The sequence below is a fragment of the Erinaceus europaeus genome, chromosome 7 (assembly GCF_950295315.1).
Source record: "Erinaceus europaeus chromosome 7, mEriEur2.1, whole genome shotgun sequence".
In the NCBI taxonomy this organism is placed as follows: domain Eukaryota; kingdom Metazoa; phylum Chordata; class Mammalia; order Eulipotyphla; family Erinaceidae; genus Erinaceus; species Erinaceus europaeus.
This window is the reverse complement of record NC_080168.1, coordinates 126,626,797-126,653,948: the sequence shown is the minus strand read 5'-3', so window position 1 is coordinate 126,653,948 and position 27,152 is coordinate 126,626,797. Positions and strand designations below refer to the sequence as shown.

At 41.3% G+C, this 27,152-nt stretch overlaps 2 protein-coding genes across 4 annotated transcripts in view; both read right to left on the bottom strand.

Annotated features, from left to right (window-relative positions):
* CRADD (CASP2 and RIPK1 domain containing adaptor with death domain) overlaps positions 1-27,152 on the bottom strand; it is a 251,414-nt gene that overhangs the window by 118,897 nt on the left and 105,365 nt on the right. The gene's annotated exons all lie outside the window — the stretch shown is intronic.
* On the bottom strand, positions 5,315-6,156 carry LOC132539232 (oocyte-secreted protein 2-like; the record flags this gene model as incomplete). The annotated part of the gene is made up of 2 exons (XM_060193381.1): positions 5,315-5,475; positions 6,087-6,156. Coding segments are annotated over 2 exons (231 nt in total), but the record flags the coding sequence as incomplete, so codon positions are not given.

Here is a 27,152-nt window from a genome sequence, read left to right as displayed (position 1 = left end):
CTCGGGTCCACACTCCCAGGGGCTGAAAGCATAGGGAAGCTAGAGGCCATGGTGGCTCACCTGGTTGAGTGCACATGTTATAATGTGCAAGGACCCAGGTTCGAGTCCCCAGTCCCCACCTGCAGAGGGAAAGCTTCACAAGTGGTGAAGCAGTGCTGCAGATGTCTCTCTGTCTGTCACCCTCTCTAGCAACCCCCCTTCCCTCTCGATTTCTGATGGTCTCTATCCAGTAAATAATAAATAAAGATAATTTTAAAAATTAAAAAAAAAATAGGAAAGCTATCAAGGGAGGGGATGGGATATGGAGTTTTCTGGTGGTGGGAATTGTGTGGAGTTGTACCCCTCTTATCCTATGGTTCTGTCAGTGTTTCCTTTTTATAAATAAAATTTTAAAAAAGAAAAGAAAAAAGAGTGTCTACTGTCATGTAAAACTTTATTTGCGTAATAGTCTCAAGTGAGCCAAAAAGCACCTAAGCTGAGCCTTAAAAACTAAAACCGAAAAGAAATTAAGGCAGTGTTTCCATATTTCTCTCTCTCTCTCCCCCTCTCTCTTTCTCTTCCCCCCCCCCTCTCTCGCATGTGGTGATGGGGGGTGCGGGCATGTTGGTGCACCAGGTGAAGTACACATAGTAGTATTAAGCACAAGGATCCGGGTTTGAGCCCCCACACCCCATCTGCAAAGCAGGTCAGTCTGCAGGTGTCTAACTTTCTCTGTCTCCCTCTCTGTCTCCCCTTCCTGTCTCAATTTCTCTCTGTCCATCCAATAAAATAAAATAAAATAATTAAAAGGGGGGGGAATGGAAGGAAGGAAAAATAGATAGAAAATAGAAAAATGATAGAAAGAAAGAAAGAAGGAAAGAGAGAGAGAGAGAGAGAAAGAAAGGAAGGAAGGAAGGAAGGAAGGAAGGAAGGAAGGAAGGAAGGAAAGAGGGAGAAGGAGAGGCGTGAACACAGCACAGTTTCAGTATGAGCAGTGTGAGGTCGGAACCCAGGGCACCAAGCTTGTAAGACAAGGGCTCTACTGCTGATCCACCTGCCTGAGCCCAGGACAGTCTGTCTCTTATTTCATCATTTTCATATCCCAGTCTTCTCTTTTCTCCTGCAATTATATATCAGAGTTCTGTAACAACATCACTCAGTTTTCTGTTTGCTTGCTGATAAGCCTTACAAATGCTTTTTAAAATAGCTGGGTGCTGACAGGCAAGGATGTCAGGGTGTCCTGCCAAAAGCAGAAAATAAACAAGTGGGCTAAAACTTGTTTATTTAAACTAAAAAGTTTCTACACAGCAAAGGAAACCGTCAACAAAAATGAGATAGGCGACATGCCTCAGGGGAGAAGATTATCTGTGAATCGCATGCGATAAGGTGCTAAGAGCCAAAATACGTAAAGAACTCATACAACTCAACAACAAAAACAAACGACCCCAAATAACCCTGTTCAAAAATGCACCATAAAGTCTGGGAACACAGCAGAATGGCTTTGTAAAAGACTCTCATGCCTAAGGCTCTTAGGTCCCAGGTTCAAGCCTCAGCACCACCATAAGCCAGAGCTGAGCAGGGCACCAGTGTCTCTCCCTCTCTCTCTCTCTCCTTCTCTCCCTCTTTCCTTGTCTCTCTCTCTCTGTATCTCTCTCATTAAAATAAAATGTTAGCAAATGCAATACACATACATAAATATATATATATATATATATTTCAAATAATTCTTTCAATTCTTCTTCTAGCGTTTGCCCTTCTTCCGTAGCCAGTCAACAGCGTCAGGTTGAAAGCTGTCAGGAGCTGCTTGTTGCTGGCTTTGAAAGTGACTGGGATCCCTGTGGATTCAGTCGGCTAGGAAGGATCGTCAGTTTCCCCAGTGAATGGGGACTCACGGGATGCACCACGGGAAGGTCGATCCAATTCTTTCAATAATTACAGTATACAGCTGAAACTGATATTATGTGAAATAAATAAAGAAGAAGAAGAAGAACAAGGACCAGACTTTGTAGTTAAGTTGACCTGAATATATACTGAGGGCATCGCTTACTGCTTAAGGAACTTCAGGCTCCTAAGTCTTCCCCGAGCCTCGGCAATAATAATAATACCTGCCATGTGCAGACATCACAAGCACCAGGGGAAAAATAACTGAATTTTCTTTTCTACTAACCAGTCCCAAGTAGAAACTCAACAAACTGTAATCACATGGATTACTATCATCACCAACCTTACTTGGATGTATGCTTAGCCGTATTTATGTCACAAGTTTCAGTCTGAAGATGACGTCAGTCTGATAAAGAAAGAGAGAAGAACTCAGAGTAAGTCTGTTTTTCGTCCTGTTAATATTATGGCATCTGCCTCAAGCAATGAGCTTAGTCTTCACTAGTTCTTCTTGTTTTGAGTTTCGTTTTAAAGAATCCTCCTCTGTTTAGCATTCTCTCTGGTGTCAGCTCGGTCTGAACTTGAACTTTCCAGATATTTGCTGCCCAGTTTTATATCATACTCCTTAAGCATGTGTTTGTCTTTTAGTCTTTTGTATGCAGGCTCTTAATAGCCAAATCCGTCAAAAAAAAAAAAAAAAGTCCTTGTTTGGAAAGATGGTATCAGAGTTGACATAGGACTAGAGTAACTTCCAAACTTGAGGAAAGTATATAAACACAATTAACTGTTTACCCCATCAATCTGGCTCAGGGTCCGTGTCTGTTCACATTTATCACAGGAGCCCGTGTGACCTCTGAGTCTCTGTCAGCCTGAGCTCACGGTCCATGGTCACAGCTGAGAACATTGTTAGGCTGCACTCATTTCAGGACCCGTCTTCCTCAAGTGGCAGGGTAGGACCCAGCCTCTAGGCTAGCTATCAAGGTCAAGCAAAAATTACCAAAGTCATGGGCCCCTAGGAACATACCTGAAATAAACTACTTAGCTTCTTTCCACCCTCAGATCTGCTCTATTTCTACATTTGGCGTCTTGTTCATTAGACATTTTGTCCTGCTTTATATTGTACTGCATTTCACCTGCCAAGTTGCAGATGCTACTATGATTCCATTCTGACTTCCTTGGAAGTCACCATTGTGTCCCAGAATCTCACTCACCAGTGTGTCCCAGAACCTCCCCTCCCCAGAGCCCTACCCCACTAGGGGAAGATAGAAACAGGCTGGGGGGGGGGGGGGTTGTGGATCCACCTGCCAATGTCCATGTCCAGCAGAAAAGCAATTACAGAAGCCAGACCTCCCACCTTTTGCACTCTATAAAGAATTTTAGTCCATACTCCCAGAGGCGGGGAGATGTTAGGGAAGATGCCTTAAGGGCTTTGAAACCCAATTCCATCATGACCATCAGGAAAGAGAAGAGGGAAAAAGGAACAGCGTTCAGAAGTAGCAACGGATGTAGGTGTGACTTAGAAAGGACAGGTATATATGATTACTGATAAACAGTTACAGGAACAGGAGTCAATTCATCTCTGTGGTCTTGGGAGAACTGATGCAGTTTCCAGTGAGGGGAACAGAGACACAGAACTTCATGCTAGGGATGGTGTGGAATTCTAGGAATTCTACCCCGTTATCTCAGAATTCTGTAAATCAATGTTAAATCACTAATTTTTTTAAAAAATGAGAAAAAAATGGCCTTGCTCTTAAAATGGATCTTTTCTTTTTCTTCCTCAGCCAGGAAAAAAAAAAAATGTGATTTTTGTTCTAAGACTATTTCGAATTTGTCTGGACTTCACTTTCTTTTATTTTTTTCTCTTTACTTTCTGAAGTTGTATTGAAGGCAGTATAATTTCACAAATAGATAATGTTTTCTAGGGAACTTTAAAACCATTTGAGGCAGTTGAGGACAGTGGCAAACAGCAGATATATATATATAGATAGATATAGATATATAGATAGATAGATAGATATCTCCACCTCCACATTTTCTTTGTTTCAAGTCTACTACATCCTATGTCTCTGGCAAGCAGAAATGATCTTACTTCCTCCTTTCTCATTTAGACGCTTTTCATCTTTGTGTGTTTGTGTGGTGTGTGGGGGTGGGGGAGGTGAGATCTAGTTGGGTTGGGACATCCAGTGTGACGGTAAGCAGAAGTAGCAAGACTGGATTCCTGTTCACCTTCTTACCTAACAAAAGCAACCCACCAGCTAGGTATAGCAGGTATGCACACAAATACCAGCAAGGCCATGTCTGACAAGGCCACAGGGAGCATCACCCCCAACAATCAGAAGCCCGCAGCTTTTTCTGTAAGACTAGAAGCAAGTCAGCCATTTCGATACCAGTTATACAACTCAGGGGACTGCCTACATATGTTGTCTTCTCTGTAAAATTGGGGTTAACAGTAATGTAGATATATCTGCTTGGGTAATTATAACTAAGGTATCATGGCATGCTCATAACATAACTGCCTGACATGTTATGCCTTACAAAAGTGTTACCTCATAGCTTCGGACCATAATATTTACACTTGTTAGCAAGGAAATAACCATTTTCCGCATTTTGCTGAAGATAGTGGTTTACATCTTTTTCATTTGCAAGAAAAATGTCTTAGCAAAATGTCTTGAGAAAGATGTGGTATCCAAAATGCATATTCAGCAAGCAACTAGATAATCAGTGACACAACTCAGTTCTCATAATTTGATTTAGAAATTTCCCCCAGCCCAGAAGTGACTTTCTTAAAGTGTTACATGGGAAGCCCCTCCCCTTTAAGGAAATGGCGGCTTAAGCAGCTGACAGTACAGGTCCATCTAGTCACAACCCACCTGACAGCCTCCAGCAGTCACTGAAAGGAGAAAGAAAACATCTGACATCAAACTTCAATTAAAGGAGTCGTCGCCTAAATCCTCAACTCTGATTTCCTCCGGCAGTAAGTACTCAACTATCATGGCTACTGAGTTACTAGAATTTGACCTCACTAACTAGGAAAGCCCAGATGAGGCATCTTCACATAAACAAACTTTGTTTGCGTGGGAGTTAAGTGTACTGTGCTTTCAGTATTGCGCAGAGTTTAGTCTGGGACACATTGACATGACTTTTTTGTATTCCATTAAAAATATCTAGAACATGTTTCTAGGAAATATGTTCCATCTCAAATTTATCAAATTACTGTCATACTGACATTATTTGTGAGTCTTCTATCTACAATAGAAAATTGAATTTAAATGGATATTATAAATTGTCTAAAATGTTAGCATGAAATTAATAATCCACACCTGTCATGAATGAAAACATCTAAAAACACACATTTGTTAGCTCAGCAACTTCACCAAATTTCTAACCACACACACACACACACACACACATATATATACTATTTTCCAACTAACTTCATCATACCCCTGCCAGATTTCTATTTAACCATAAAGAGGGTATCATTCTGACTATAAGATAGCAATTCTAACTCTTCTGGTGTGGTTGTAAAGTCAGCCATAAAAGGACTGGAGTTCAGTTTCATTTCATCTTCTGTAGAAACTGGTGAAATACACACTGATTTCCTAGAAGCAAAACAGTGCAGGTGTGAGTGTGTGTGTGTGTGTGTCTGTGTGTGAGTGTATGAGAGTGAGTATGTGTGTGAGTGAGGTGTGTGAGTGTGTGTGAGTGTGTGTGTGTGTGTGTGTGTGGTTCTGATGACCAAAAGGCGTAAGTACTCCTAGGTGGGAAGTTGTGGGTATGCATGAGACCCCTTCTGTTTCATTTGGTTTAAATCCCCCCTGCTTAACACTATTCTATTTACATATTCATTCTATTTACATAACCACTGTTAACAAGCACCACCCTCCCTCCAGGGCATTTGTGGTTCAGTGATAGGATTCTCGCCTGTTCCACCCCCTCCTTGTCACACTCTGATTTTCGCCAGTCACTTTTCTCTCCACCCTCTCTATGTCACATCCTGTTTCCACCCTACTTGGCAAGTATATATAAAGACAGCATTGTGAGTTGTACTGTACTTTACCTTGAGTTTAGCTTAGCTCGTCTTAGATTGTGCTGCGTCCTGCATGAATAAAGAGATACTGCCTACAGCTCAACCATGAGTCCCTGGTCGTCTGTTACCTGCCCGTGAAGCCAGCCGGGAGAAAACAACATAACCCGTCGAAAACAACAGGAAGTCTATCTCCGTGTGCAAAGATGTTCTGAAATGATCTGTGTTCCAATGCCACATTCAGAAGCACAGTATATGAAATCATACTCGTGTGTGTGTGTGTGTGTGTGTGTGTGTGTGTGTGCGTGTGTGTGCTGAAGTCGGGGCAGGTGGCAGCCTGATCCCAGGGATCATTCATCATGGAATAGTTACCGGTTGCTGGCACATGCAGTTGCACCAAGTGTGGCCATCGCCCAGTCCACAGAACGTTTTCTTTTCATAAAGACAGGCTCCATGCAAGGACAAGTCAAGGCCACAAGGAGCATGAAGATATCTACAGGCAGACAGAGACCTGCGTCAGGCAGACCGCCTGCACTCCGCTGTCTCGCTTGGTCTTTTTGAACTGCCTTTTCTTTTCAAGCCTCATCATATTGGAGAAACACTTATCCTTCCTTTGAAGTAAAACTTTTTCTCAAGTTGGCATTACCCAACTTTCTTTTCATTTGCAATTATACAACAATGATAGTATGGCTACTCCTTCTCAAGGCTTTTTAGGCAAGTATACTTCAATAACGGTGTTTCTAGAGTCATTGGTTGGAAGTCACTTCTGAGCAGCACAGTTAAAAAAAGAAATTAATAAAAAGCTTCTTACTTGCCAGAGACTGGAACATGTGCAAGACACTGAGAAAGTCAACAGTCCTTCGAGATGGCCAGATCTTGGTTTGGGGCAAGTCTGACATGCAGCTGACCCTAAGGTTGGGCAGAATGATGGGCCAGCAAAGTAAGACTCCTATTTGTCTCAACGGACCTATAGCCGCTATTGAGCTAAGTCACCCGGTAGAGCGCATGAGTTAGCATGTACAAAGACTTGGGTTCAAACTCTGGTACCACACGGGAGCACCAAGGTGCTACGGGAAATCCATGGATGGTGGAACAGTGCTATGATGTCTCCATCTCTCTGGCCTTCTTTGTTTTTATTTCTCTATCTAAAATAAGAAGAATGTGCTGGCTCAGAAGGCGGTACAATCAATAAGGTGTTGGGTCCTCCAACATAAGGTCCTGAGTTTGATCCCCAGCAGGATATGCACCAGAATGATGCTCTGGTTCTCATTCTCCCTGTGTGCTCTCTCTCTCTCTCTCTCTCTCTCTCTCTCTCTCTCCCTTGTGTTCTTTCTCTCTCCCTTTCTCTCTCTCTCTCTCTCTCCCTTGTGTTCTTTCTCTCTCTCCCTCTCTCTCTCCCTCTCTCTCTCTCTCTCTCTCTCTCTCCCTTGTGTTCTTTCTCTCTCTCCCTTTCTCTCTCTCTCTCTCTCTCTCTCTCTCCCTTGTGTTCTTTCTCTCTCCCTTTCTCTCTCTCTCTCTCTCTCCCTTGTGTTCTTTCTCTCTCCCTTTCTCTCTCTCTCTCTCTCTCTCTCTCCCTTGTGTTCTTTCTCTCTCCCTTTCTCTCTCTCTCTCTCTCTCTCTCCCTTGTGTTCTTTCTCTCTCTCTCTCTCTCTCTCCCTCTCTCCCTTGTGTTCTTTCTCTCTCCCTTTCTCTCTCTCTCTCTCTCTCTCTCTCTCTCCCTTGTGTTCTTTCTCTCTCCCTTTCTCTCTCTCTCTCTCCCTCTCCCCCCTCCCTTTCTCTCTCTCTCTCTTTCTCGTGCGTGTGCTTTCTGGCTCTCTCTCTCTCTCACTTTCTCCCTCTACTACTTCTGTCATATAAATGAATAAATATGTAAATAAAATTACATTAAAATAATGAAAACCTTGGCCTAGGATAAGTGGGATCTCATGTGTGCAAGGTCTAGGTAAGACAAAAAACAAAAATCACTCGGCTCCACTGCCCAGACAATAGGTTGTGCTTTGAAATCATATCTTGACAGCTCATCATCATCATTTCTAAAGGATGCAAGTTTACATTCCCTACTTAGTGATATATTTTTTTCTTTTGCCTCCAAGGTTATTGTTGGGGCTCAGTGCCTGCACCATGAATCCACTGCTCCAGAAGGCCATTTTTCCCCCTTTGGTTGCCCTTGTTGTGATTATTATTGTTATTGTTGATGTTGTTCGTTGTTGGACAGGACAGAGAGAAATGGAGAGAGGAGAGGAAGACAGAGAGGAGGAGAGACAGACACCTGCAGACCTGCTTCACCGCCTGTGAAGCGACTCCCTTGCAGGTGGGGAGCCGGGGGCTCCAACTAGGATCCTTACGCTGGTCCTTGCGCTTTGCACCACGTGTGCTTTACCGGCTGCGCCACCGCCCGACCCCGTTTGTTAGAATTCTAACACAAGCCATTGTTCACTGCTTTTAAAATGTATTTGGGGGGAGGGCAGGAGCCCTCATCTGAAACAAACCAAAGCCAAGTAAAAAAACCCTACATGGCTACGTACCAATGGTTAAGATTTAGCAACACAGTGATCTTAAGATTTAGCAACACAGTGAGAAATTTCCCCAAAGCCTATATAGTACAATATTCCACCCGAAACCCCCAAGCCCAAGCTTACTTCTTCCTTAACTTAGACTGAAAATAGCAATAGCAGACTGAGAAGAGCAATAAATACAAAATACCTACCAGAGGTGATTCAACTGGTGCACATGCCGCAGAATCATTCCCTTCACCTCACACTCTGAATCATCAACACCCTTTCTCTCAATGCTGAAGTTTCTTTAGCAAGTCAAAATAAAATCAGAGGAAAAGCTATATCTCGGGGATATTTAAAGGTGAGTGGAGGGGGCCGGGTGGTGGTGCACCTAGTTCAGTGCACAAAGTGCTACGCACAAGGAACTGGGTTTAAGGCCCTGGCTCCCCACCTACAGGTGGTGAAGCAGGTGTCTGTCTTTCTCCCTCTCTGTTTCCCCCTCCTCTCTCAATGTCTCTCTGTCCTATGGAATAAAATGGGGGTAGGAAAAAAGGGGGAAATAGCCACCAGGAACTGTGGCTTTGTAGTGCCCGGCACCAGGCACCAAGCCCTAGCGATGACCCTGGAGGCAAAAAAAAGTGAGTGAAATTCTTATTTATATTTCTAATCAAGCATAAAGACTATCAGCTTCACCACAATAATAGAGTCTTAAGAAAGCTTTTGGAGAGTAAATCTATCAGGGTAGTGAGTTAACCACAATGACAAAGAAAGATGCCTGCCTGCCTGATACCAAGTAACCTCACATTTGGGTAAATACTGATCTACAGTGTGCTGTCTTACCTAGGCATCTAAACTACACTGTTGGTAAAACACAAGGGGTCACCTAAAAATAATTAACCCCTAAAATGAAACTACCCCAGTTGTTTCTCAAACGAAGATCTTTGGGTCTGAAAGTAAATAAGGAGATTTGGGATGTTACAGTTCAATCTGATCTAGATGACAAGCGCTACCACAATAGAGAATGAGAAGAAAGAAAGAAAAAAAAAAGCCACAATTACAATTACAATAGCTTCCACAGAAAGGTGGAGGGGTTGGTTTCCTTTTAACTTTCAGGGTTAACTGCAAGGTTAGCCCTCTCACACTTCAGCTAAATGTTATCAATCAGTACAACTCAGGGGTCATTTGGAACCATAACTTCCTTTTAAACATTCTTATCGGGAATATACCAGCAAACACATTCCAAAAAAAGGGAAAAAAAACAGTCCCTCCCACCCACAGAGAAAAGCTTAACTGTAGCCCTCACTCAGGAAGGAGCCTCATTGTCCTTGGTGACCTCAGGTCTTCCTCCCCTTTCTTGACTCCGTGGCTTCCTCCCTCTGACCTTCCTTTTCCAAATGCTGGACTGCCTCGGGCCTTTCTAGGTCAGCAAAGGAAAATTATTACTGCCGTCCAAGAGAACAGTATCTTCTGTGTCTTAGAAAGACGGATCTAGGACACAAAGTTGGTAATTTAGTGTACTGACTCCCCTTTCCTCCCTGCCTTGGAATGAACGGCCTCTGGGGAGCCCAATCTGCTAGGAGGAAAACATGCAGTGGGTCTGGTAGCTGGAACACCAGCCAGCCACTAACACATGCTCAGCGCCTCCGGGAAGTGCCTTCCCCTCCGAATCTGCTGCCACACTGCTCGAACTCTGCCTTCCTGCCTGTCCCAGGATAATGGCCCCATTTTCTTCCTTTCCATACATCCTGTCACCACTCTTTTTTTTTTTCTCTGTCAGTCTATCTGACTGAAAAAGTTGACCCAGAAATGGTGAAATAATCTATGTGGAAAGCCCTGGATTCATGATTATATATATATAATCTGTATATATATAATATATACAGTATTATATATATAATCTGTGTGTGTGTGTATATATATATATATGTATATATATATATATATATATATATATACAGTAGACCATCATTTTGTTAATTTTGTTAAAGGCAGAACTATGTAATAGTTTGAAAAACTGTCCTCCCTGGTAGCTAAAGAAAGCAAATTACAGAAAAATATATCTATTATATGGACACACACATAGAGAAAGGATATATCTCCGTGTGCTTATAGATCCACATAAAATATCTATAGAGATATATTTATTTTCATGAAAGAAATTTTTTAATTAACGTGTTAGAGGGAGCAGGACAGTCACGTAGCATTTCACATCCTTGTTGTACAACACACATTGTTAAAACAATACAAATCTCCTCCTTCCCAGAGTCCTCTGACACGTTCCTGTGAATATTTCATGGGAGGGCGTGAAAAGAAAATAAATAGCCAGGCAGGAGGTGGCTCACCTGGTTAAGCGCACACATTACAGGGCACAAGGACCCAGGTTCACTCCCCTGGCCCCCACCTGCAGGGGGGAAAACTTCATGAGTGGTGAAGCGGAGCTGCAGCTGTCTTCTATATATCTATCTCCCCCCTCAATTTATCTCAGTCTCTATCTAATAAAGGCTCATTTAAAAAAAAAGAAAAGAAAAGAAATGCCAAATGCCGGGGCCAGGTGGTGACACCCCTGGTTGAGTGCACATGTTGCAGTAATGCGCAAGGCCTCGGGTCCCCACCTGCAGGGGGATAGCTTTGCAAGGGGTGAAGCAGGGCTGCAGGTGTCTCTCTGTCTCTCTCCTCTGTATCACCCCCTTCCCTCTTGATTTCTGGCTGTCTCTATCCAATAAATAAATAAATAAAGACAATAAAAAGAGAAAAGAAATGCCAAGGCAAGAAGAGATACACCTAAGAGACTACAAAACAAACATTTCCCACTTCCTAACTGATCCCAGGCAACCATGATCCTGACGCCCAGAAAGGAGCTGCTATGAGGCGAGGAGAGGCAGCAGACAAGCAAGGGTTCTAAGACAACCTCTCACACTTTCCTGGTGTCCTTGTTTATTTACTTGATAGGACAGAGAGAAACTGAGGGGGTGAAATGGAGATAGAGAGGCAGAGAAAAAGAGAGGCATCCTCATCACTTATGAGGCTTTCCCAGCAGGTAGGGGTCAGGGGCTTGAACCTGAGTCCTTACACGTTGCAGTATGTGTGCTTAACCAGCTGCTCCATTGTCGGCTGCCCACTGGGCCGCTTATTAACTGTAAAACGTCCATTCAACCTCTGTTCCCCCAAACCTTCTTTGCCAGTTTGCAAAATAACCCATGTTTTTTCACCGTTACCCAATGGTATTGTCAATTCTCAAGCATATCCATCAATTCTACAAATCTTGGCTATAGACAGCACCTCGTACACAGGCTTTTCTGGAAAGGAAGTCCCTGGTGCAAAGCCATCCTCATGTATGTACATCGTCTGCATTTCATCTGTGCCCCTACCTCACTTCACAGTAAGACAAAAATAATGCCAAGTCTACTGGGCTTTTAAGGATGGAGTCCAGAACTTGTTAGCTCACAAGAAAGTACTTGTTGCTTCTGATTAACCTGTACCCAAAAGATTATTTGATACGACTATTTGCTGGTACAATCTCGGCAAAATGAGAGGTGAATGGGAAGTGTGAGTAAACGCTGACTTAAGAGAGGAGGCTCCATCCTGTTTGTGGTCCTTTGAGGCTAATCTGTTTGGGGGTTTTCCTCTCTTCTTTTATATACAGACACGATCAGCTAGAGTTGTCTACACCTGTTACACAAATACAAGCGTGTACATCTCAAATCAAAATTCCAACAAAACTAACCCACTCTTTAAAAAAAAAAAAACTTTTGAGAGAGTCAACATATCAAAGACTCAGCCTATATATTAAGAAGACTCAGTCTATGTTTTAAAAAGTTTGAGACATATGATCAATTTCACCCCCTCTCATATTAATTAAATAGTGGTTTATATGTCTACAATTTAATAGGAGTGTACATAAACACCATTCCCACCACCAAAAGACTGTGTCCCATCACACCCACCCACCCACCCCCACCCCGATGCCCCGGGAAGCCGAATGTCCACCCTCCCCCTCACCACAGTGTTTTTACATTGGTGCCCTGCTCTTGATTTAATCAGATCCTGCTTTTAGTTTCCCTTTCTGTTCTTCTTTCTCGACTTCTGTTGATGAGTGGGATCATCCCATAATCATCTTTATCTTTCTGATTTAGCTCACTTAACATAGTTCCTTCTAGCTCTGTCCAAGATGGGTCAGATAAGGTGGGTTCCTTGTTCTTAATAGCTGCATAGTATTCCATTGTGTATATATATCAAAACTTTCTCAGCCACTCATCTGTTGTTAGGCACCTGAGTTCCTTCCAGGTTTTAGCTACTATGAATTGTGCTGCTATGAAAATAGGTTTTGTTAATGGCTCCTTTGTTAAAAAAAATAAAAACACTTTTAAAAGATTTTATTCATTTATTAATATTTATTTATTAATGAGAGAAATAGGAGGAGAGAGAAAGAGCCAGACATCACTCAAGTACATGTGTTGCTGGGGATTGAACTCAGGACCTCATGCTTGAGAGTCCAGTGCTTTATCCACTGTGCCACCTCCCAGACCACAAAACTAACCCACTCTTTAAGATGGAATGTAAATATTCACCTCTCCTGTGAAGCCACACTTTTTGTTCCTCTTCTTCAATGGCTGGTGGCTTTCATCTTATTGCTTCACTGCCCCTCTCACTCTGTCTCTGTCTCTATATGAAAAAGTCAACTTGAGGTGGTGAAGCCCCAGTGACAATAAAAAGAAAAAGAAAAAAAAAAGGACATTGATGTGAGAAATGTATTCTGGTTCTTTCTTAAAAGGCATTCTTCACAAAAGAGGAAATGAGAGTTTGCATTGCAAAGGTAGCTAGCTCTACATCGACTCTTCCCTCCTGGGGACCTTTACTTGCTAACAGCTCCTACAGGTACCACTCCTGATGAATGTGTGCTCATCACTGAGAAGCAGCACAAGGTATGGCAGGCAGACCCACCCAGAAGGTGTGACTAGTGCCGGGCTAGCTTTGCGGGCAGGAGAGAGACGACCAGGGACTCATGGCTGAGCTGGGAACGCAGTTCAATCTTTATTGATGAGCAGGGATGCCGTGCAATCAATCTAATTCTCCCTTCCTTAGAAAATCCTGTCCTTTATATCTCCTGAGGCGGAAGCGTCAGGAAGAGGAGGGACATAGGCTAGGGGGTGGGGAGATGGAAAAAAGCGCTTGAACCAGTGGGGATTAAATGGTGGGAAACAGGATGTGACTAGGAGAGGGGGCGGAGTGGAAAAAGAGTGCGAACCAGTGGGGATTAAATGGTGGGAAACAGGATGTGACTAGGAGAGGGGGCGGGGTGGAAAAAGAGTGCGAACCAGTGGGGATTAAATGGTAGGAAACAGGATGTGACTAGGAGAGGGGGCGGAGTGGAAAAAGAGTGCGAACCAGTGGGGATTAAATGGTGGGAAACAGGATGTGACTAGGAGAGGGGGCGGGGTGGAAAAAGAGTGCGAACCAGTGGGGATTAAAACAATTAAAACAATAATTATGTTAATAGACCACAGCACTAAGCAATGCAAGTGAACCTAACGTGATAATCAAAACAGAAGGGGTCTTAGAAGCAGAATCAGAAGCAGACCAACAGATAGGGCTTTGTTGTAACACAGCAGTGGTTTCCAGTGTCCGCACAATATGCCCGCACGGACAGTAGTAGACTCAAGCTCCCACTAAGACCAGATAATCAGAAATACCAATAGCACATTCTAGGAAATAATTAGGAGATAAAAACACCATTTTAATGTTCCCACAAAAGAGTCAATCTGACATCATTGAGAGTGACATTTACATGCTAATCAGAAAAACAGTCTTCTCTAGTCTCTAGACAAGCATTTGCATGTTAATTAATTCTAAGGATATAAAAAGACCAGTTTCTAGTATGAGGTGTCAAAAAGAGATGGAGTTCCATAGCAGAGGAAGATCAAAAGCTGTGACAGAGACATAATTGAATTACTTGGTTTCAAGAATTTTAAAAAGACATAAGTCATGTTTGCAATGCATATTGATATGGCTTTTCTGTGACTTTTCAAACTGCAATGTGTTAACTTTGATCAAAGGTAGAACGTGAACTAGAAAGGAACAGGAGAGGCTTTGCCAGTTCAAAAAAGACTGCAGCTCCACAGCCAGACAACAAAGTCCCACAGAGGCAACAGGCGGCTAGCTGACTATTCCGATCAGGTGACCCGGCCCAGTGAGCAACTCAGAGTACACATGATGCTATCAGTGATCACTGGGTGTCATTTAACTTTCATTTTGTCAGAAAAGCAATATCTTTAGGGAGTCGGGAGGTAGCGCAGTGGGTTAAGTGTAAGTGGCTCAAATTGCAAGGACCTGGGTAAGGATCCCAGTTCGAGCCCCCAGCTCCCCACCTGCAGGGGAGTCGCTTCACAGGCGGTGAAGCAGGTCTGCAGGTGTCTGTCTTTCTATCCTCCTCTCTGTCTTCCCCTCCTCTCTCCATTTCTCTCTGTCCTATCCAACAACGACGACATTAATAACTGCAACAAGGGCAACAAAAGGGAAAATAAATATTTTTTTTTTTAAAATCTTTTAAAAGGAAAAGAAAAAGCAGTATCTTTAATTACACTGAGTATTCCTGAATCACACAGTCCCAGCTTCTCAAAGACTGCACATCTTGGGTTAGTGAAAGACACTATAAAGCAGAGAGGAGACAGCACAGCATGACCCCACCTGCCCACTAAGCTGGACTCCAGCATCTTCAGAGTCACTCAGAAAGAGCTCATCTGTGAAGTAATGGACACTTCATAATGGGACTGCTGTCACATACCGGAAAATAAAGGGTGACGAGTGGAACAGGCATTGTTTGGAGTTTTCTGTAAGATATCTAGAAGCTCTGTCTCAAAAATAAGATTGCTTGGGTATGTTTCCTTCAGGTATGTATAACCTGAACACATAATATATACTGTTATGTTATATTATATTATACTATACTATACTAAACTATACTATACTAAACTATACTATACTATACTAAACTATACTATACTATACTAAACTATACTATACTAAACTATACTATACTAAACTAAACTATACTAAACTATACTACACTAAACTATACTATACTAAACTATACTATACTAAACTATACTATACTATACTAAACTATACTATACTAAACTATAGTATACTATACTAAACTATACTATACTAAACTATACTATAATAAACTATAGTATACTATACTAAACTATACTATACTATACTAAACTATAGTATACTAAACTATACTATACTATACTATACTAAACTATACTATACTAAAGTATACTATACTATACTATACTATACTAAACCATACTATTCTAAACCATATTATACTAAACTAAACTATACTATACTATACTAAACTGTAGTATACTATACTAAACTGTAGTATAATATACTAAACTATACTATACTATACTAAACTATACTATACTAAACTAAACTATACTATACTAAACTATACTATACTATACTAAACTATACTATACTAAACCATACTACACTAAACCATACTATACTAAACTATACTATACTAAGCTATACTATACTATACTATACTATACTATACTAAACTATACTATACTAAACTATACTATACTAAACTATACTATACTAAACTATACTAAACTATACTATACTAAACCGTACTATACTAAACCATACTATACTAAACTAAACTATACTATACTATCCTATACTAAACTATAGTATACTATACTATACTAAACTAAACTATACTATACTATACTATACTAAACTATACTATACTATACTATACTATACTAAACCATATTATACTAAACCATACTATACTAAACTATACTATACTAAACTATACTATACTATACTAAACTAAACTATACTATACTAAACTATACTATACTAAACTATACTAAACCATACTATACTAAACTATACTATACTAAACTATACTATACTATACTAAACTATACTATACTAAACTATACTATACTAAACTATACTAAACTAAACTATACTAAACTAAACTATACTATACTATACTAAACTATACTATACTATACTAAACCATACTATACTAAATTAAACTATACTATACTATACCATACTATACTAAACCATACTATACTAAACTAAACTATACTATACTATACTATAGTATACTAAACTATACTATACTATACTATACTAAACTATACTATACTATACTATACTATACTAAACCATACTATACTAAACTATACTATACTAAACTAAACTATACTAAACTATACTATACTAAACTATACTATACTAAACCATACTATACTAAACCATACTATACTAAACTATACTATACTAAACTATACTATACTATACTAAGCTATACTATACTAAGCTATACTATACTATACTATACTATACTAAACTATACTATACTAAGCTATACTATACTAAGCTATACTATACTATACTATACTAAACTATACTATACTAAACTATACTATATTATACTAAACTATACTATACTAAACTATACTAAACTAAACTATACTATACTAAACTATACTAAACTATACTATACTAAACTATAGTATACTATACTAAACTATACTATATTATACTAAACTATACTATACTAAACTATACTAAACTAAACTATACTAAACTATACTATACTAAACTATACTATACTAAACTATACTAAACTAAACTATACTATACTAAACTATACTATACTAAACTATACTATACTAAACTATACTATACTATACTAAACTATACTATAATATACTAAACTATACTAAACTATACTATATTATACTAAACTATACTATACTAAACTATACTAAACTATACTATACTATACTAAACTATACTAAACTATACTATACTATACTATACTAAACTATACTATACTATACTAAACTATACTATACTATAGTATACTATACTAAACTATACTATACTAAACTATAGTATACTATATTAAACTATACTATACTATACTATACTAAACTATACTATACTAAACTATAATATACTAAACTACACTATACTATACTAAACTATACTATACTAAACTATACTATACGAAACTATACTATACTATACTAAACTATACTATACTAAACTATACTAAACTATACTATACTATACTATACTATAGTAAACTATACTATACTAAACTATACTATACGAAACTATACTATACTATAGTATACTATACTAAACTATACTATACTAAACTATAGTATACTATATTAAACTATACTATACTATACTAAACTATACTAAACTATACTATACTAAACTATAATATACTAAACTACACTATACTATACTAAACTATACTATACTAAACTATACTATACGAAACTATACTATACTATACTAAACTATACTATACTATACTAAACTATACTTATACTATACTAAACTATACTATATTAAACCATACTATACTATACTATACTATACTATACCATACCATACCATACTATACCATACTATACCATACTATACCATACTATACCATACTATACCATACTATACCATACTATACCATACTAAACCATACCATACCATACCATACCATACCATACCATACCATACCATACCATACCATACCATACCATACCATACCATACCATACCATACTATACACTCATAAATACTGCCCAAATAAGAGTGAATCACCTTTAAATTTTTTTTGCGGGGGGGAGTGGGATGGTAGCGCAGCGGGGTTAAGCGCAGGTGGCGCAAAGCGCAAGGACCGGCATAAATCCTTAACAAAATCCGGTTTGAGCCCCCGGCTCCCCACCTGCAGGGGAGTCGCTTCACAGGAGGTGAAGCAGGTCTGCAGGTGTCTGTCTTTCTCTCCCCCTCTCTGTCTTCCCCTCCTCTCTCCATTTCTCTCTGTCCTATCCAACAACAACAATAACAGGAATGGCAACAACTGGAAAAAAAAAAAGATGGATGTGGAAGCCAGTGGATTCATAGTGCAGGCATGGAGCCCGAGCCATAACCCTGGAGGCAAATAAATAAAGGAATAACAAATTAAAATTTCAGAAAATGAGAAGCTGTGGTGAATGTACTCTAAGTGCACAATGAATACATTTAAATAGCAAAATCAAGCTAATGCGGTAAGTACAAAAGAAGTCATTCATGTGAAGCTTTGAGGTAGTCTAGTCTAGTCCCGAGGTCCGGTGACTATGAAGTGCAAGGGGCTAGGAGTCAAGAGGTGGTGCTCTTTAATCAGACCACCTCATGCCTCCCCAAAGTAAACAAAACTAGCCTGTCCCATCTGGTGTGGGCGAGATAGCACAATGGTTATGTGAAAAGATTTTCATGCCTGAGGCTCCAAGTCCCAGGTTCAATCCCCAGCACTAGACGAAAGCCAGACTGAGCAATTCTCTGGTCTCTTTATGTGTATCTATCTTTCTCATTAAAATAAAACAGGGGGGAGGAGGGAGAGAGAGTTTAAATAAAATTTTAAATAACTTTAATTTTAAAATAAAATACATTTTAAAAAATAACCTTTCCAGGGAGTCTGGCAGTAGCGCAGTGGGTTAAGTCCAGGTGGCAAAGCGCAAGGACCAGCATAAGGATCCCAGTTGGAGCCCCCAGCTCCCCACCTGCAGGGGAGTCACTTCATAGGCGGTGAAGCAGGTTTGCAGGTGTCTGTCTGTCTGTCTCTCCTCCTCTCTGTCTCCCCTCCTCTCTCCATTTCTCTCTGCCCTATCCAACAACAACAACAACAATAAAACAAAAACAAGGGCAACAAAAAGGAATAAATAAATATTTTTTTTAAAAATAAATAAATAACCTTTCCAGATCTCCTACCTTCTGCTTCCTAAAAACAACCTTGATCCATACTCCTAATGGGGGAGAAGTGACAGGAGAAAGGAGATAAGAGGACTCTGCACTCCAGCTCCACCAGCACCCAGACACAGAGAAGGAAAAGGAGAGGGAAATATGGAGGTGGTAATGTTGTCATGAGTGGCTTGGAGGAGAAGAGAGGATTGGGTCAGAAACAAAGGAGGGGATTATGCATAAATGTGGACAGACAGTTGTTGAGAAGGCGGCTGGCCCATGTCTACAACCTTAGGGGAACTGTGGTGGATTTCAGTGGAGAGACTGAAGATTCAGAACTCTGGTAGTGGGAATGGTGGGAATCTAAACCCCTGTTGACATATAATTCTGGAAAATAAAATAAAATAAATAGATAATTAAGTAAATAAATAATATCCTTTCATGTTAAGTGGAGCTCTCTCCCCAGTCTCAGGCTATGATTGTCCACCGGGCCATGGAACTGACTAATGCATTATCTCGGGGCTGACTAATGCATTATCTCGGGGCTGACTAATGCATTATCTCGGGGCTGACTAATGCATTATCTCGGGGCAGGGCGAGACCGCAGTCCCCTTCTGATACAGGGTCTGAGCATCACACATGCAGCCTCGTACCCAAGCCCACAGGGCACACTAATAAAATACCGCCTGTGCTAAATAAATAAATAAATACATAAGTAGGCAAACAGAAAACAATCTCTTCCCAATTTTCTTTGCTTTTTTTAAACATCATTTTACTTGTGTGTTTACTTTTTATTGCCACCAGGGTTATTGCTTTGTCTCATTGCTGCCACTAAGAATCCACTGCTCGCGACAGCCATTTTTTCCTTTTTTTTTTGTTTGTTTTTTCCATTTTATTGCATAGGACAGAGAGAAATTGAGAGAGGAGGGGGAGAAAGAGAGGGTAGGGGAATACAGACACCTGCTTTCCCCGCTTGTAAAGAGTTCCCCCTGCAAGTGGGGAGCCGGGGACTCGAACCCAAGTCCTTGCACATGGTACTACCTCCTTCTCATCAGGTGTGCCACAGCCTGGCCCCTTTAACTGTTTCGTTTTCAGTCTTTTTATTGCCACCAGGGGCTCAGAACCTGCACAATAAAACCGCTGTTCCCCATGGCGTTTTTTTTTTTTTCCTTTTATTTTTTTTCCTTTCTTTTTCTCTTTTATTTGATAGAAATTGAGAGGGGGGAAAGGGAAGGAGGGAGGGAGAGAGAAAGAGAGATACCTCCAGCACTGCTTCACCGCTTGTGAAACTTCCTCATTGGGGAAACAGTGGGGAACAAGGCCTCGAACCAGCGTCCCTGAGCATGGCAACCTGTGAGCTCTATCAGATACGCCACTTCCTGGCCTCACCCGTTTAATTTTTTTTTTTTTTTTCCTTCAGACGTGAGCAGCCATCTTTATTCAAAGGAGATGCTAGGTGAAAGGGGTGGGAGGGGGATGAAAAGACTTTCTAAACATGAATCCAAAATGTTAAGTAGAACTGTAAGTATCTCATTGTTATTATGCATGAGACTCTCATCACTGCAGGTTTGAAAATTCAAAATGGGAGAAGTGATTTATCCACATTAAAAATAAAGTACACGGCCTGGAGTACAAAGCCCTCTGGAACTCACCTGTGAATTTGCTCTCCTGTCAGCAGATATTTTTAATACAGAAGAAGAAAGCTTCAGCTCTTTTTTTTTTTTTTGGGGGGGGTCACCTTAAGTTCACATCAGTATTTAAGAACTTAAAACCACAGGAGAAAAATAAGACAAGGACGGGCTGGGCAGTGGCTCACCCAGTTAAGTGCACACAGTACAAAGTGCAAAGACCCCTGCAAGGATCCAGGTCTGAGCCTCTGGTTCCCACATGCAGGGGAAGCTTCAAACGCCATGAAGCAGGTCTGTAAGTGTCTCTCTTTCTCTCTTCCTCTCTATCTCCCCTCCACTCTCAATTTCTCTCTATCCTATCCAATAAAATAGAAAAAGAAAAAGGCCATGGTGAGCAGTGGATTCATAGTGTAGGCACCGAGTCCCAGAAATAACCCTGGAGGCAAATAAGTTAATAAATAAATAAGAAAAATATGGCAGCAACAAGATCTTCCCATCACAGATGCAGTTTAATTACATTAAAAAAAAAAAAAACTGCCTGCCGGGTGTGCATGTCAGCTCAAACCTTGAATCCACCACAAGTTACTTTAGCTCAAGTCTCAGGGGCCTCATCTATAAAGGGAGGAAACAGCCTACTGTGCAGAGTTGGCTGGAAATTAGAAAATAGAATGGGGAAAGAGTGAGGGTGTGGCGGGGGGGAGAAAGGGAGAGGGAGATAGAGAGGAAGGGTGAAGGGAGAGGGGAGGGGAGGGAATTAGGGAGAGGGGAGGGGAGGAGAGGGGGAGAGAGAGGAGTGGGGGAGGGAGAGATAGAGAGGGAGAGGGGTGGATTGGGAGAGGGATCAACACAGAGCACAAGCCTTGCATGCCTGAGGCTCCTGGTCGGATCCCCAGTTCTGGATGTAAAAGGGGTGCTCTGACTTCTCCCTCTCTCACATGAAACTCTATCTCTATTCCATATAAAGTAAAATAAAAATCTTCAGCATATAAAAAGGATGGGGTTATAAGAAGGCACCGTTTTCTTTTTAAAATTTTTTTTATATTTATTTATTTTCCCTTCTGTTTCCCTTGTTTTTTCATTGTTGTAGTTGCCGTTACCGATGTCATTGTTGATAGATAGGACAGAGAGAAATGGAGAGAAGAGGGGAAGACAGAGAGGGGGAGAGAAAGATAGACACCTACAGACCTGCTTCACCGCCTGTGAAGCGACCCCCCTGCAGGTGGGGAGCTAGGGACTCGAACCGGGATCCTTATGCCGGTCCTTGTGCTTTGTGCCACGTGCGCTTAACCCACTGCGCTACCGCCCGACTCCCAGAAGGCACCATTTTCTAATCAATTTTCTAGTCAAGTATTTACTACTTAGGCTTAGACACCTTCCTCTCCTACCCCTGCCTCACTTCCTTCAGTCACTTTATCTACTCGGCTAACTACACCAAGTGAGTAAGCTACATCTCTTAATCTTTTCTGACAGCATCAGCATTATTATCATCCCCTGATAATTTCTAGAAGAAACAGTGTACACAGTTGGCCAAGAGATAATACTGGCAAATATATATATATCCACTAAAAGACAATTATTGTTTCTATGACAACCTTTATCAGAATCAACAAACAAATAATGCAGTAAAACTCAAGGTTAGCTTAGACTCCGCTAAAATCCTAGGGGTATTTCCTCCCTAACTTGAGGCCAGATCCTACAAACTTAACACCTGTTTGGGCACAACAAATGACACTCAACACTTTAACAACTGGGAGAAAGCCTCAGCTTGTCAGGTAAAGAAAGGACAACAAAAGCTGGAAAAGGACAAGAGACTGGCTCACTTCATGATGGCCCTCTCGGTCACTAGCAGGCCACCCCATCAACTCAGGCCCCAGTCAGGGAATCTCTGGATCCCCGGTAGAGTCAGTGGGCCCATATACACTTCTAGTACATCCCTCTCTCCGCCATCACTGGTCACTTCCATCAGGAACATCATCATAAGCCCTCTTGTGGGCTTCTTCAAGACCATCACATCACTGTAAACTACCAATAGTAAGGACTGCCCGCTCCCCGAAGGGACGCTGGGTCAGCCTACTCTGCCCCTCGAGGAAGACGGGTCCCGAATGAGTGCAGCCTAGAATGTTCCCAGCTGTGACCATGGACTGCGAGCTCAGACTGACAGGGACTCGGTGGTTACACAAATTACACAAATATGAATAGATATGGGATCAGATCAGCATGCTAAATATTTAATTATATATATGTAATTTTTTTTTCCTTCAAGTTTGGGAGCTACTCTCTGCCATGATCCAGTCTGATTCTCAACTCTGACTACATCTTCCCAGACAATATTTTAAAGTCCACCTGCAGGGTAGCTATCAAGCTCCAGCAAAAATTACCAGTCATGGACCCCCTGGAGCATACCTAAAACAGACTTCCCAGCTTCTTTCCACCCTAAAACCCCTTTCCCCATCTTTTCTATTCCTATTTGATGGTTTCTGTTTGTTAAACATTTTGTCCTGCTTTATATCTTACTGCATTTCAGCCATCAGGTTTTGGATGCTACTATGATTCCATCCTGAACTCCTTGGACAGATCACCAATGTGTCCTGGAACCCCACCTCTCCAGAGCTCTGCCCCATTAGGAAAAGATAGAAACAGGCTGGGGAGGGGGGGGGAGGAGTGGATCATCCTGTTAATGCCCATGTCCAGCAGAGAAGCAATTACAGAAACCAGACCTTCCACCTTCTGCACCTCATAAAGAATTTTGGTTCATACTCCCAGAAAGGTAAATGTTAGGAGAAGATGACCAGAGGGCTCTGAACTCTACTTCCATCAGGACCCAGGGAGAGAAGAGAGATTAAAGAAGGAAGAGGAGGAGGAGGAGACATATTTAGAAGTAGTAGGTGTGACTTAGAAAGAGAAGGTAGGACCATGGATGAAAATGGGCAAATAAACATATATATGTAAACATAGATAAATAGTTATAGAAATAACAGCCAACCCTCGTCTGATCTCAGAAGAAATAACAGCCAACCCATATCTGTGATCTTGGGAGAACTAATGCTGTTTCCAGTGGAGGGAATGAGGACACAGAATTCAGGTGGTAGAAGAAGTGTGGAATTATACCCTTGTTGTTATAATTTTGTAGATCACTAATAAAAATAAATAAATAAAATAAAAAATAAAAAGGAGGGGCCAGAGACAGAGCAGAATCTGTTAGAGCACCAACCTGCATGCCTGAGACCCCCAGAGGCTGATGGTTCAATCCCCTGTACCACCTTATGACTGAGTTGAGCAGTGACCTGGTGTTTTTTCTCTCCCTATCTCCTCTCTCATTCTCTTTCATAATAAGTAATCTCTTTTTTTGGGGGGAGGGATCTCAGACTTTTAGAGCAATAACTTTCATACGGAAGGCCACCGAGGCCATAAGTTCAATTCCTGGTCCTATGTATATATACCAAAGCTGCGAAGCCTCTCCAATTATCTCTCTCTTTCACAACACAGAAATAATTGAGACCTTGCTGTCATTTAAAAATACAGCCTTGTTGGGTCTGGGTGGTGGCGCACCTAGTTAAGCACACACATTACAATGTGCAAGGACCTAGGCTCAATTCCCTGATCTCCACCTGCACAAGTGGTGAAGCAGGGCTGCAGGGGTCTCTCTCTGTCTCTCTCTCTCTATCTCTCTCTCTCTCTCTATCTCCCCCTTTGTTGGTCATCATTTCTCCTTTGGCTAATTCTGCTTCTGTTCCCCTGCATTTCTTAACACTGTGGTCTATTTACATAATCATTGTTTTGTCTGAGACTCACCCTGCCTGCAAGGCATTGGTTTAATCCCCATTGGTTCATGCTCTTTTTCCACTCCACCCCCTCTCCTAGTCACTTACTTTTTTCCACTCTCCTAGCCACTTCCTTCCTGGAAAGTATAAATGCAGATTCTTTTCTGATGAATAAACATTGCATGGCATTCCCGCTCAGCCACGAGTTCCTGGTCGTCTCTCTCCATGAAGCTAGCCCAGCACCTCTTCCCTCTAGATGTTTGGCTGTCTCTATCCAATAAATAAAGATAATAAAATTTTTTTTAAATATACAACCTTATCAAGAATAAATATGTGTTAAGAGCAGAAAAAATGCTAAAGAAGAAAAAGAAAACATTTGAAACAAGGCCAGGGAGATAGTTCACTCTATTAGAACAAAGAACCTCCATGTCCAAGGTGCCAGTGACCAGACGTTCTACCCACAGCTCAACAGCACAGCAGAGATGAGCACCATTTTCGCTCCTGCATGTAGCACACACTCTCCCTGTCTCATCCTCTCTCATCATGATGACAATTTAAAAAGACAATTGGGAATGCAGAGATTTTTGAGATTATAGTCCTAAGAGCTGTGCAGGCAGACAGTGTGGCGCTATGTCTGGAAAAATGAGTTACAGAGCTGTCTCTGAGAAGAGGGGGTGAGGGGCTGGGCACAGGATACTGTCAGCAACTGGAACCTGGCCTGTGGGGAAGTTCAAAATTAGTAACACTGTATTATTATTATTATTACTTTAATGTTGGTATGCAGTGCTGGGGAAGGAATCTAGAGTCACTGCTGAGTGGTTTCCCTGGGCCAATTTTTCTGAGTTTCATTTTAGAGAGAAAGGAGGCGTTAAACCAAGAGAGAAGAGACAGAGAGAAGAGAGATACGCAGCACCATTCTGCCAGCATAAAACATCCGCTGGTGTTGTCTGCAGTGGCCTCATGCAGCACCAGGGCTCAAACCCAGGACTTTACGCATGGCCATATCTGTGCTTTACCAGGTGAGCTATAACCTACTTCCTAACATTTTATTTAACCTTTTTTTTTTTAACTTACGGGGGGGTGGGGGGGAATGGCTTACACAAAGGTACAACTTGTCATCTCCCCATGACAGGTGTCCAAACAACATCCTCTCTCCCAACCTAGGTCCTCTTCCATCTCCATGCCCCTGAACCCCAACCCTGTTGCCCAATCCCTTTCCCTCCTTCCCAGAGTCCTTTGTTTTTGGTGCAATGCACAATACCCGGCCCTAGTGTCACCTTACGTTTTCCCTTACTGTCCTTCCTCCTTAATTCCCACCTAAGTCTTTAAATGGCAATGCATAACACTACACAAAGGGGTGGGTATATATCATTTAGGTTCAGCTCTATTTCCACTTTGACTCGGCCATTTATCTGAAAGCTGTGTCTTACAGTCCAGAGGCCTTTGCTGTCTTCACGGCTCTCCTGTCTGACCTCCCCCTTTCTCTGATGACCTTAATGTTCTCATTTCCATGACTTGACTCCCAGTTACGTCAAATGTAATCATCGACTTGTTCACATACATCTTGTACCCCATTCCTGTTGGTATGCATGAGACCCCTTCTGTTTCATTTGGTTTAAATCCCCCCTGCTTAACACTATTCTATTTACATAACCACTTCATTCTATTTACATAACCGCTGTTAACAAGCACCTCCCTCCAGGGCATTGGTTCAATCCCCACTGTTTCATGATATGTTTTTGCTCCACCCCCCCTCCTTGTCACACCCTGATCCCTTCTTTATCACACCCTGATTTTCACCAGCCACTTTTCTCTCCACCCTCTCTATGTCACATCCTGTTTCCACCCTACTTGGGAAGTATATATAAAGACAGCATTGTGAGTTTTAGAGTACTGTAACTTGAGTTTAGCTTAGCTCGTCTTAGATTGTGCTGTGTCCTGCATGAATAAAGAGATACTGCGTACAACCCAGCCATGAGTCCCTGGTCGTCTGTTACCCGCCCATGAAGCCAGCCTGGCAAAAAAAAAACAACCTGTCGAAAACAACACATTCCAGTAGCCTGCAAATCCCTTAAAGGCAAGGCCAAGGCTTCTGATTCTCTATTGCCCTCAGCCTTACCCAGAAATGGAGTCGATGAATACTTGTCAACAAGTCACCTGCCCAGCATGACCTAGAAAGAGTAGCTCTAACTGAGCCCTGTGTCTGCTGGTTACTTTTCCTCAGAACACGTAGGCTATCACCCTAAAGACAATGAGGCCTTTTTGGAACTCAAAAGAAAAAAAAAAACGTTCCAAGTGATGAACCTTTACAAATTTGGCTTAGGTTTATGGACTTTTGCTTTCTTCTGACTTGAATCTTTGTTTGAGGCTTTTGCTGCAGTAGAGGAGTGTTTCTTTCTGTGCCGGAAAGAAGCAAAGCATAGCAGATGGCAGGAAAAGCAGTGCACAGTCTCCAAAAAGACTGTGATTTCTCTGAACTTACAGTACCCATCTGCCCCTCCTCTGTATTAAATCAGGGGCTGGATGTGTCTGAAAATCAGCAAGAAATCTAGCAGAGTCCAGAGCATACTGAGCAATAGAAAAAGTAAAATGGGAGACGTTGCTAAGA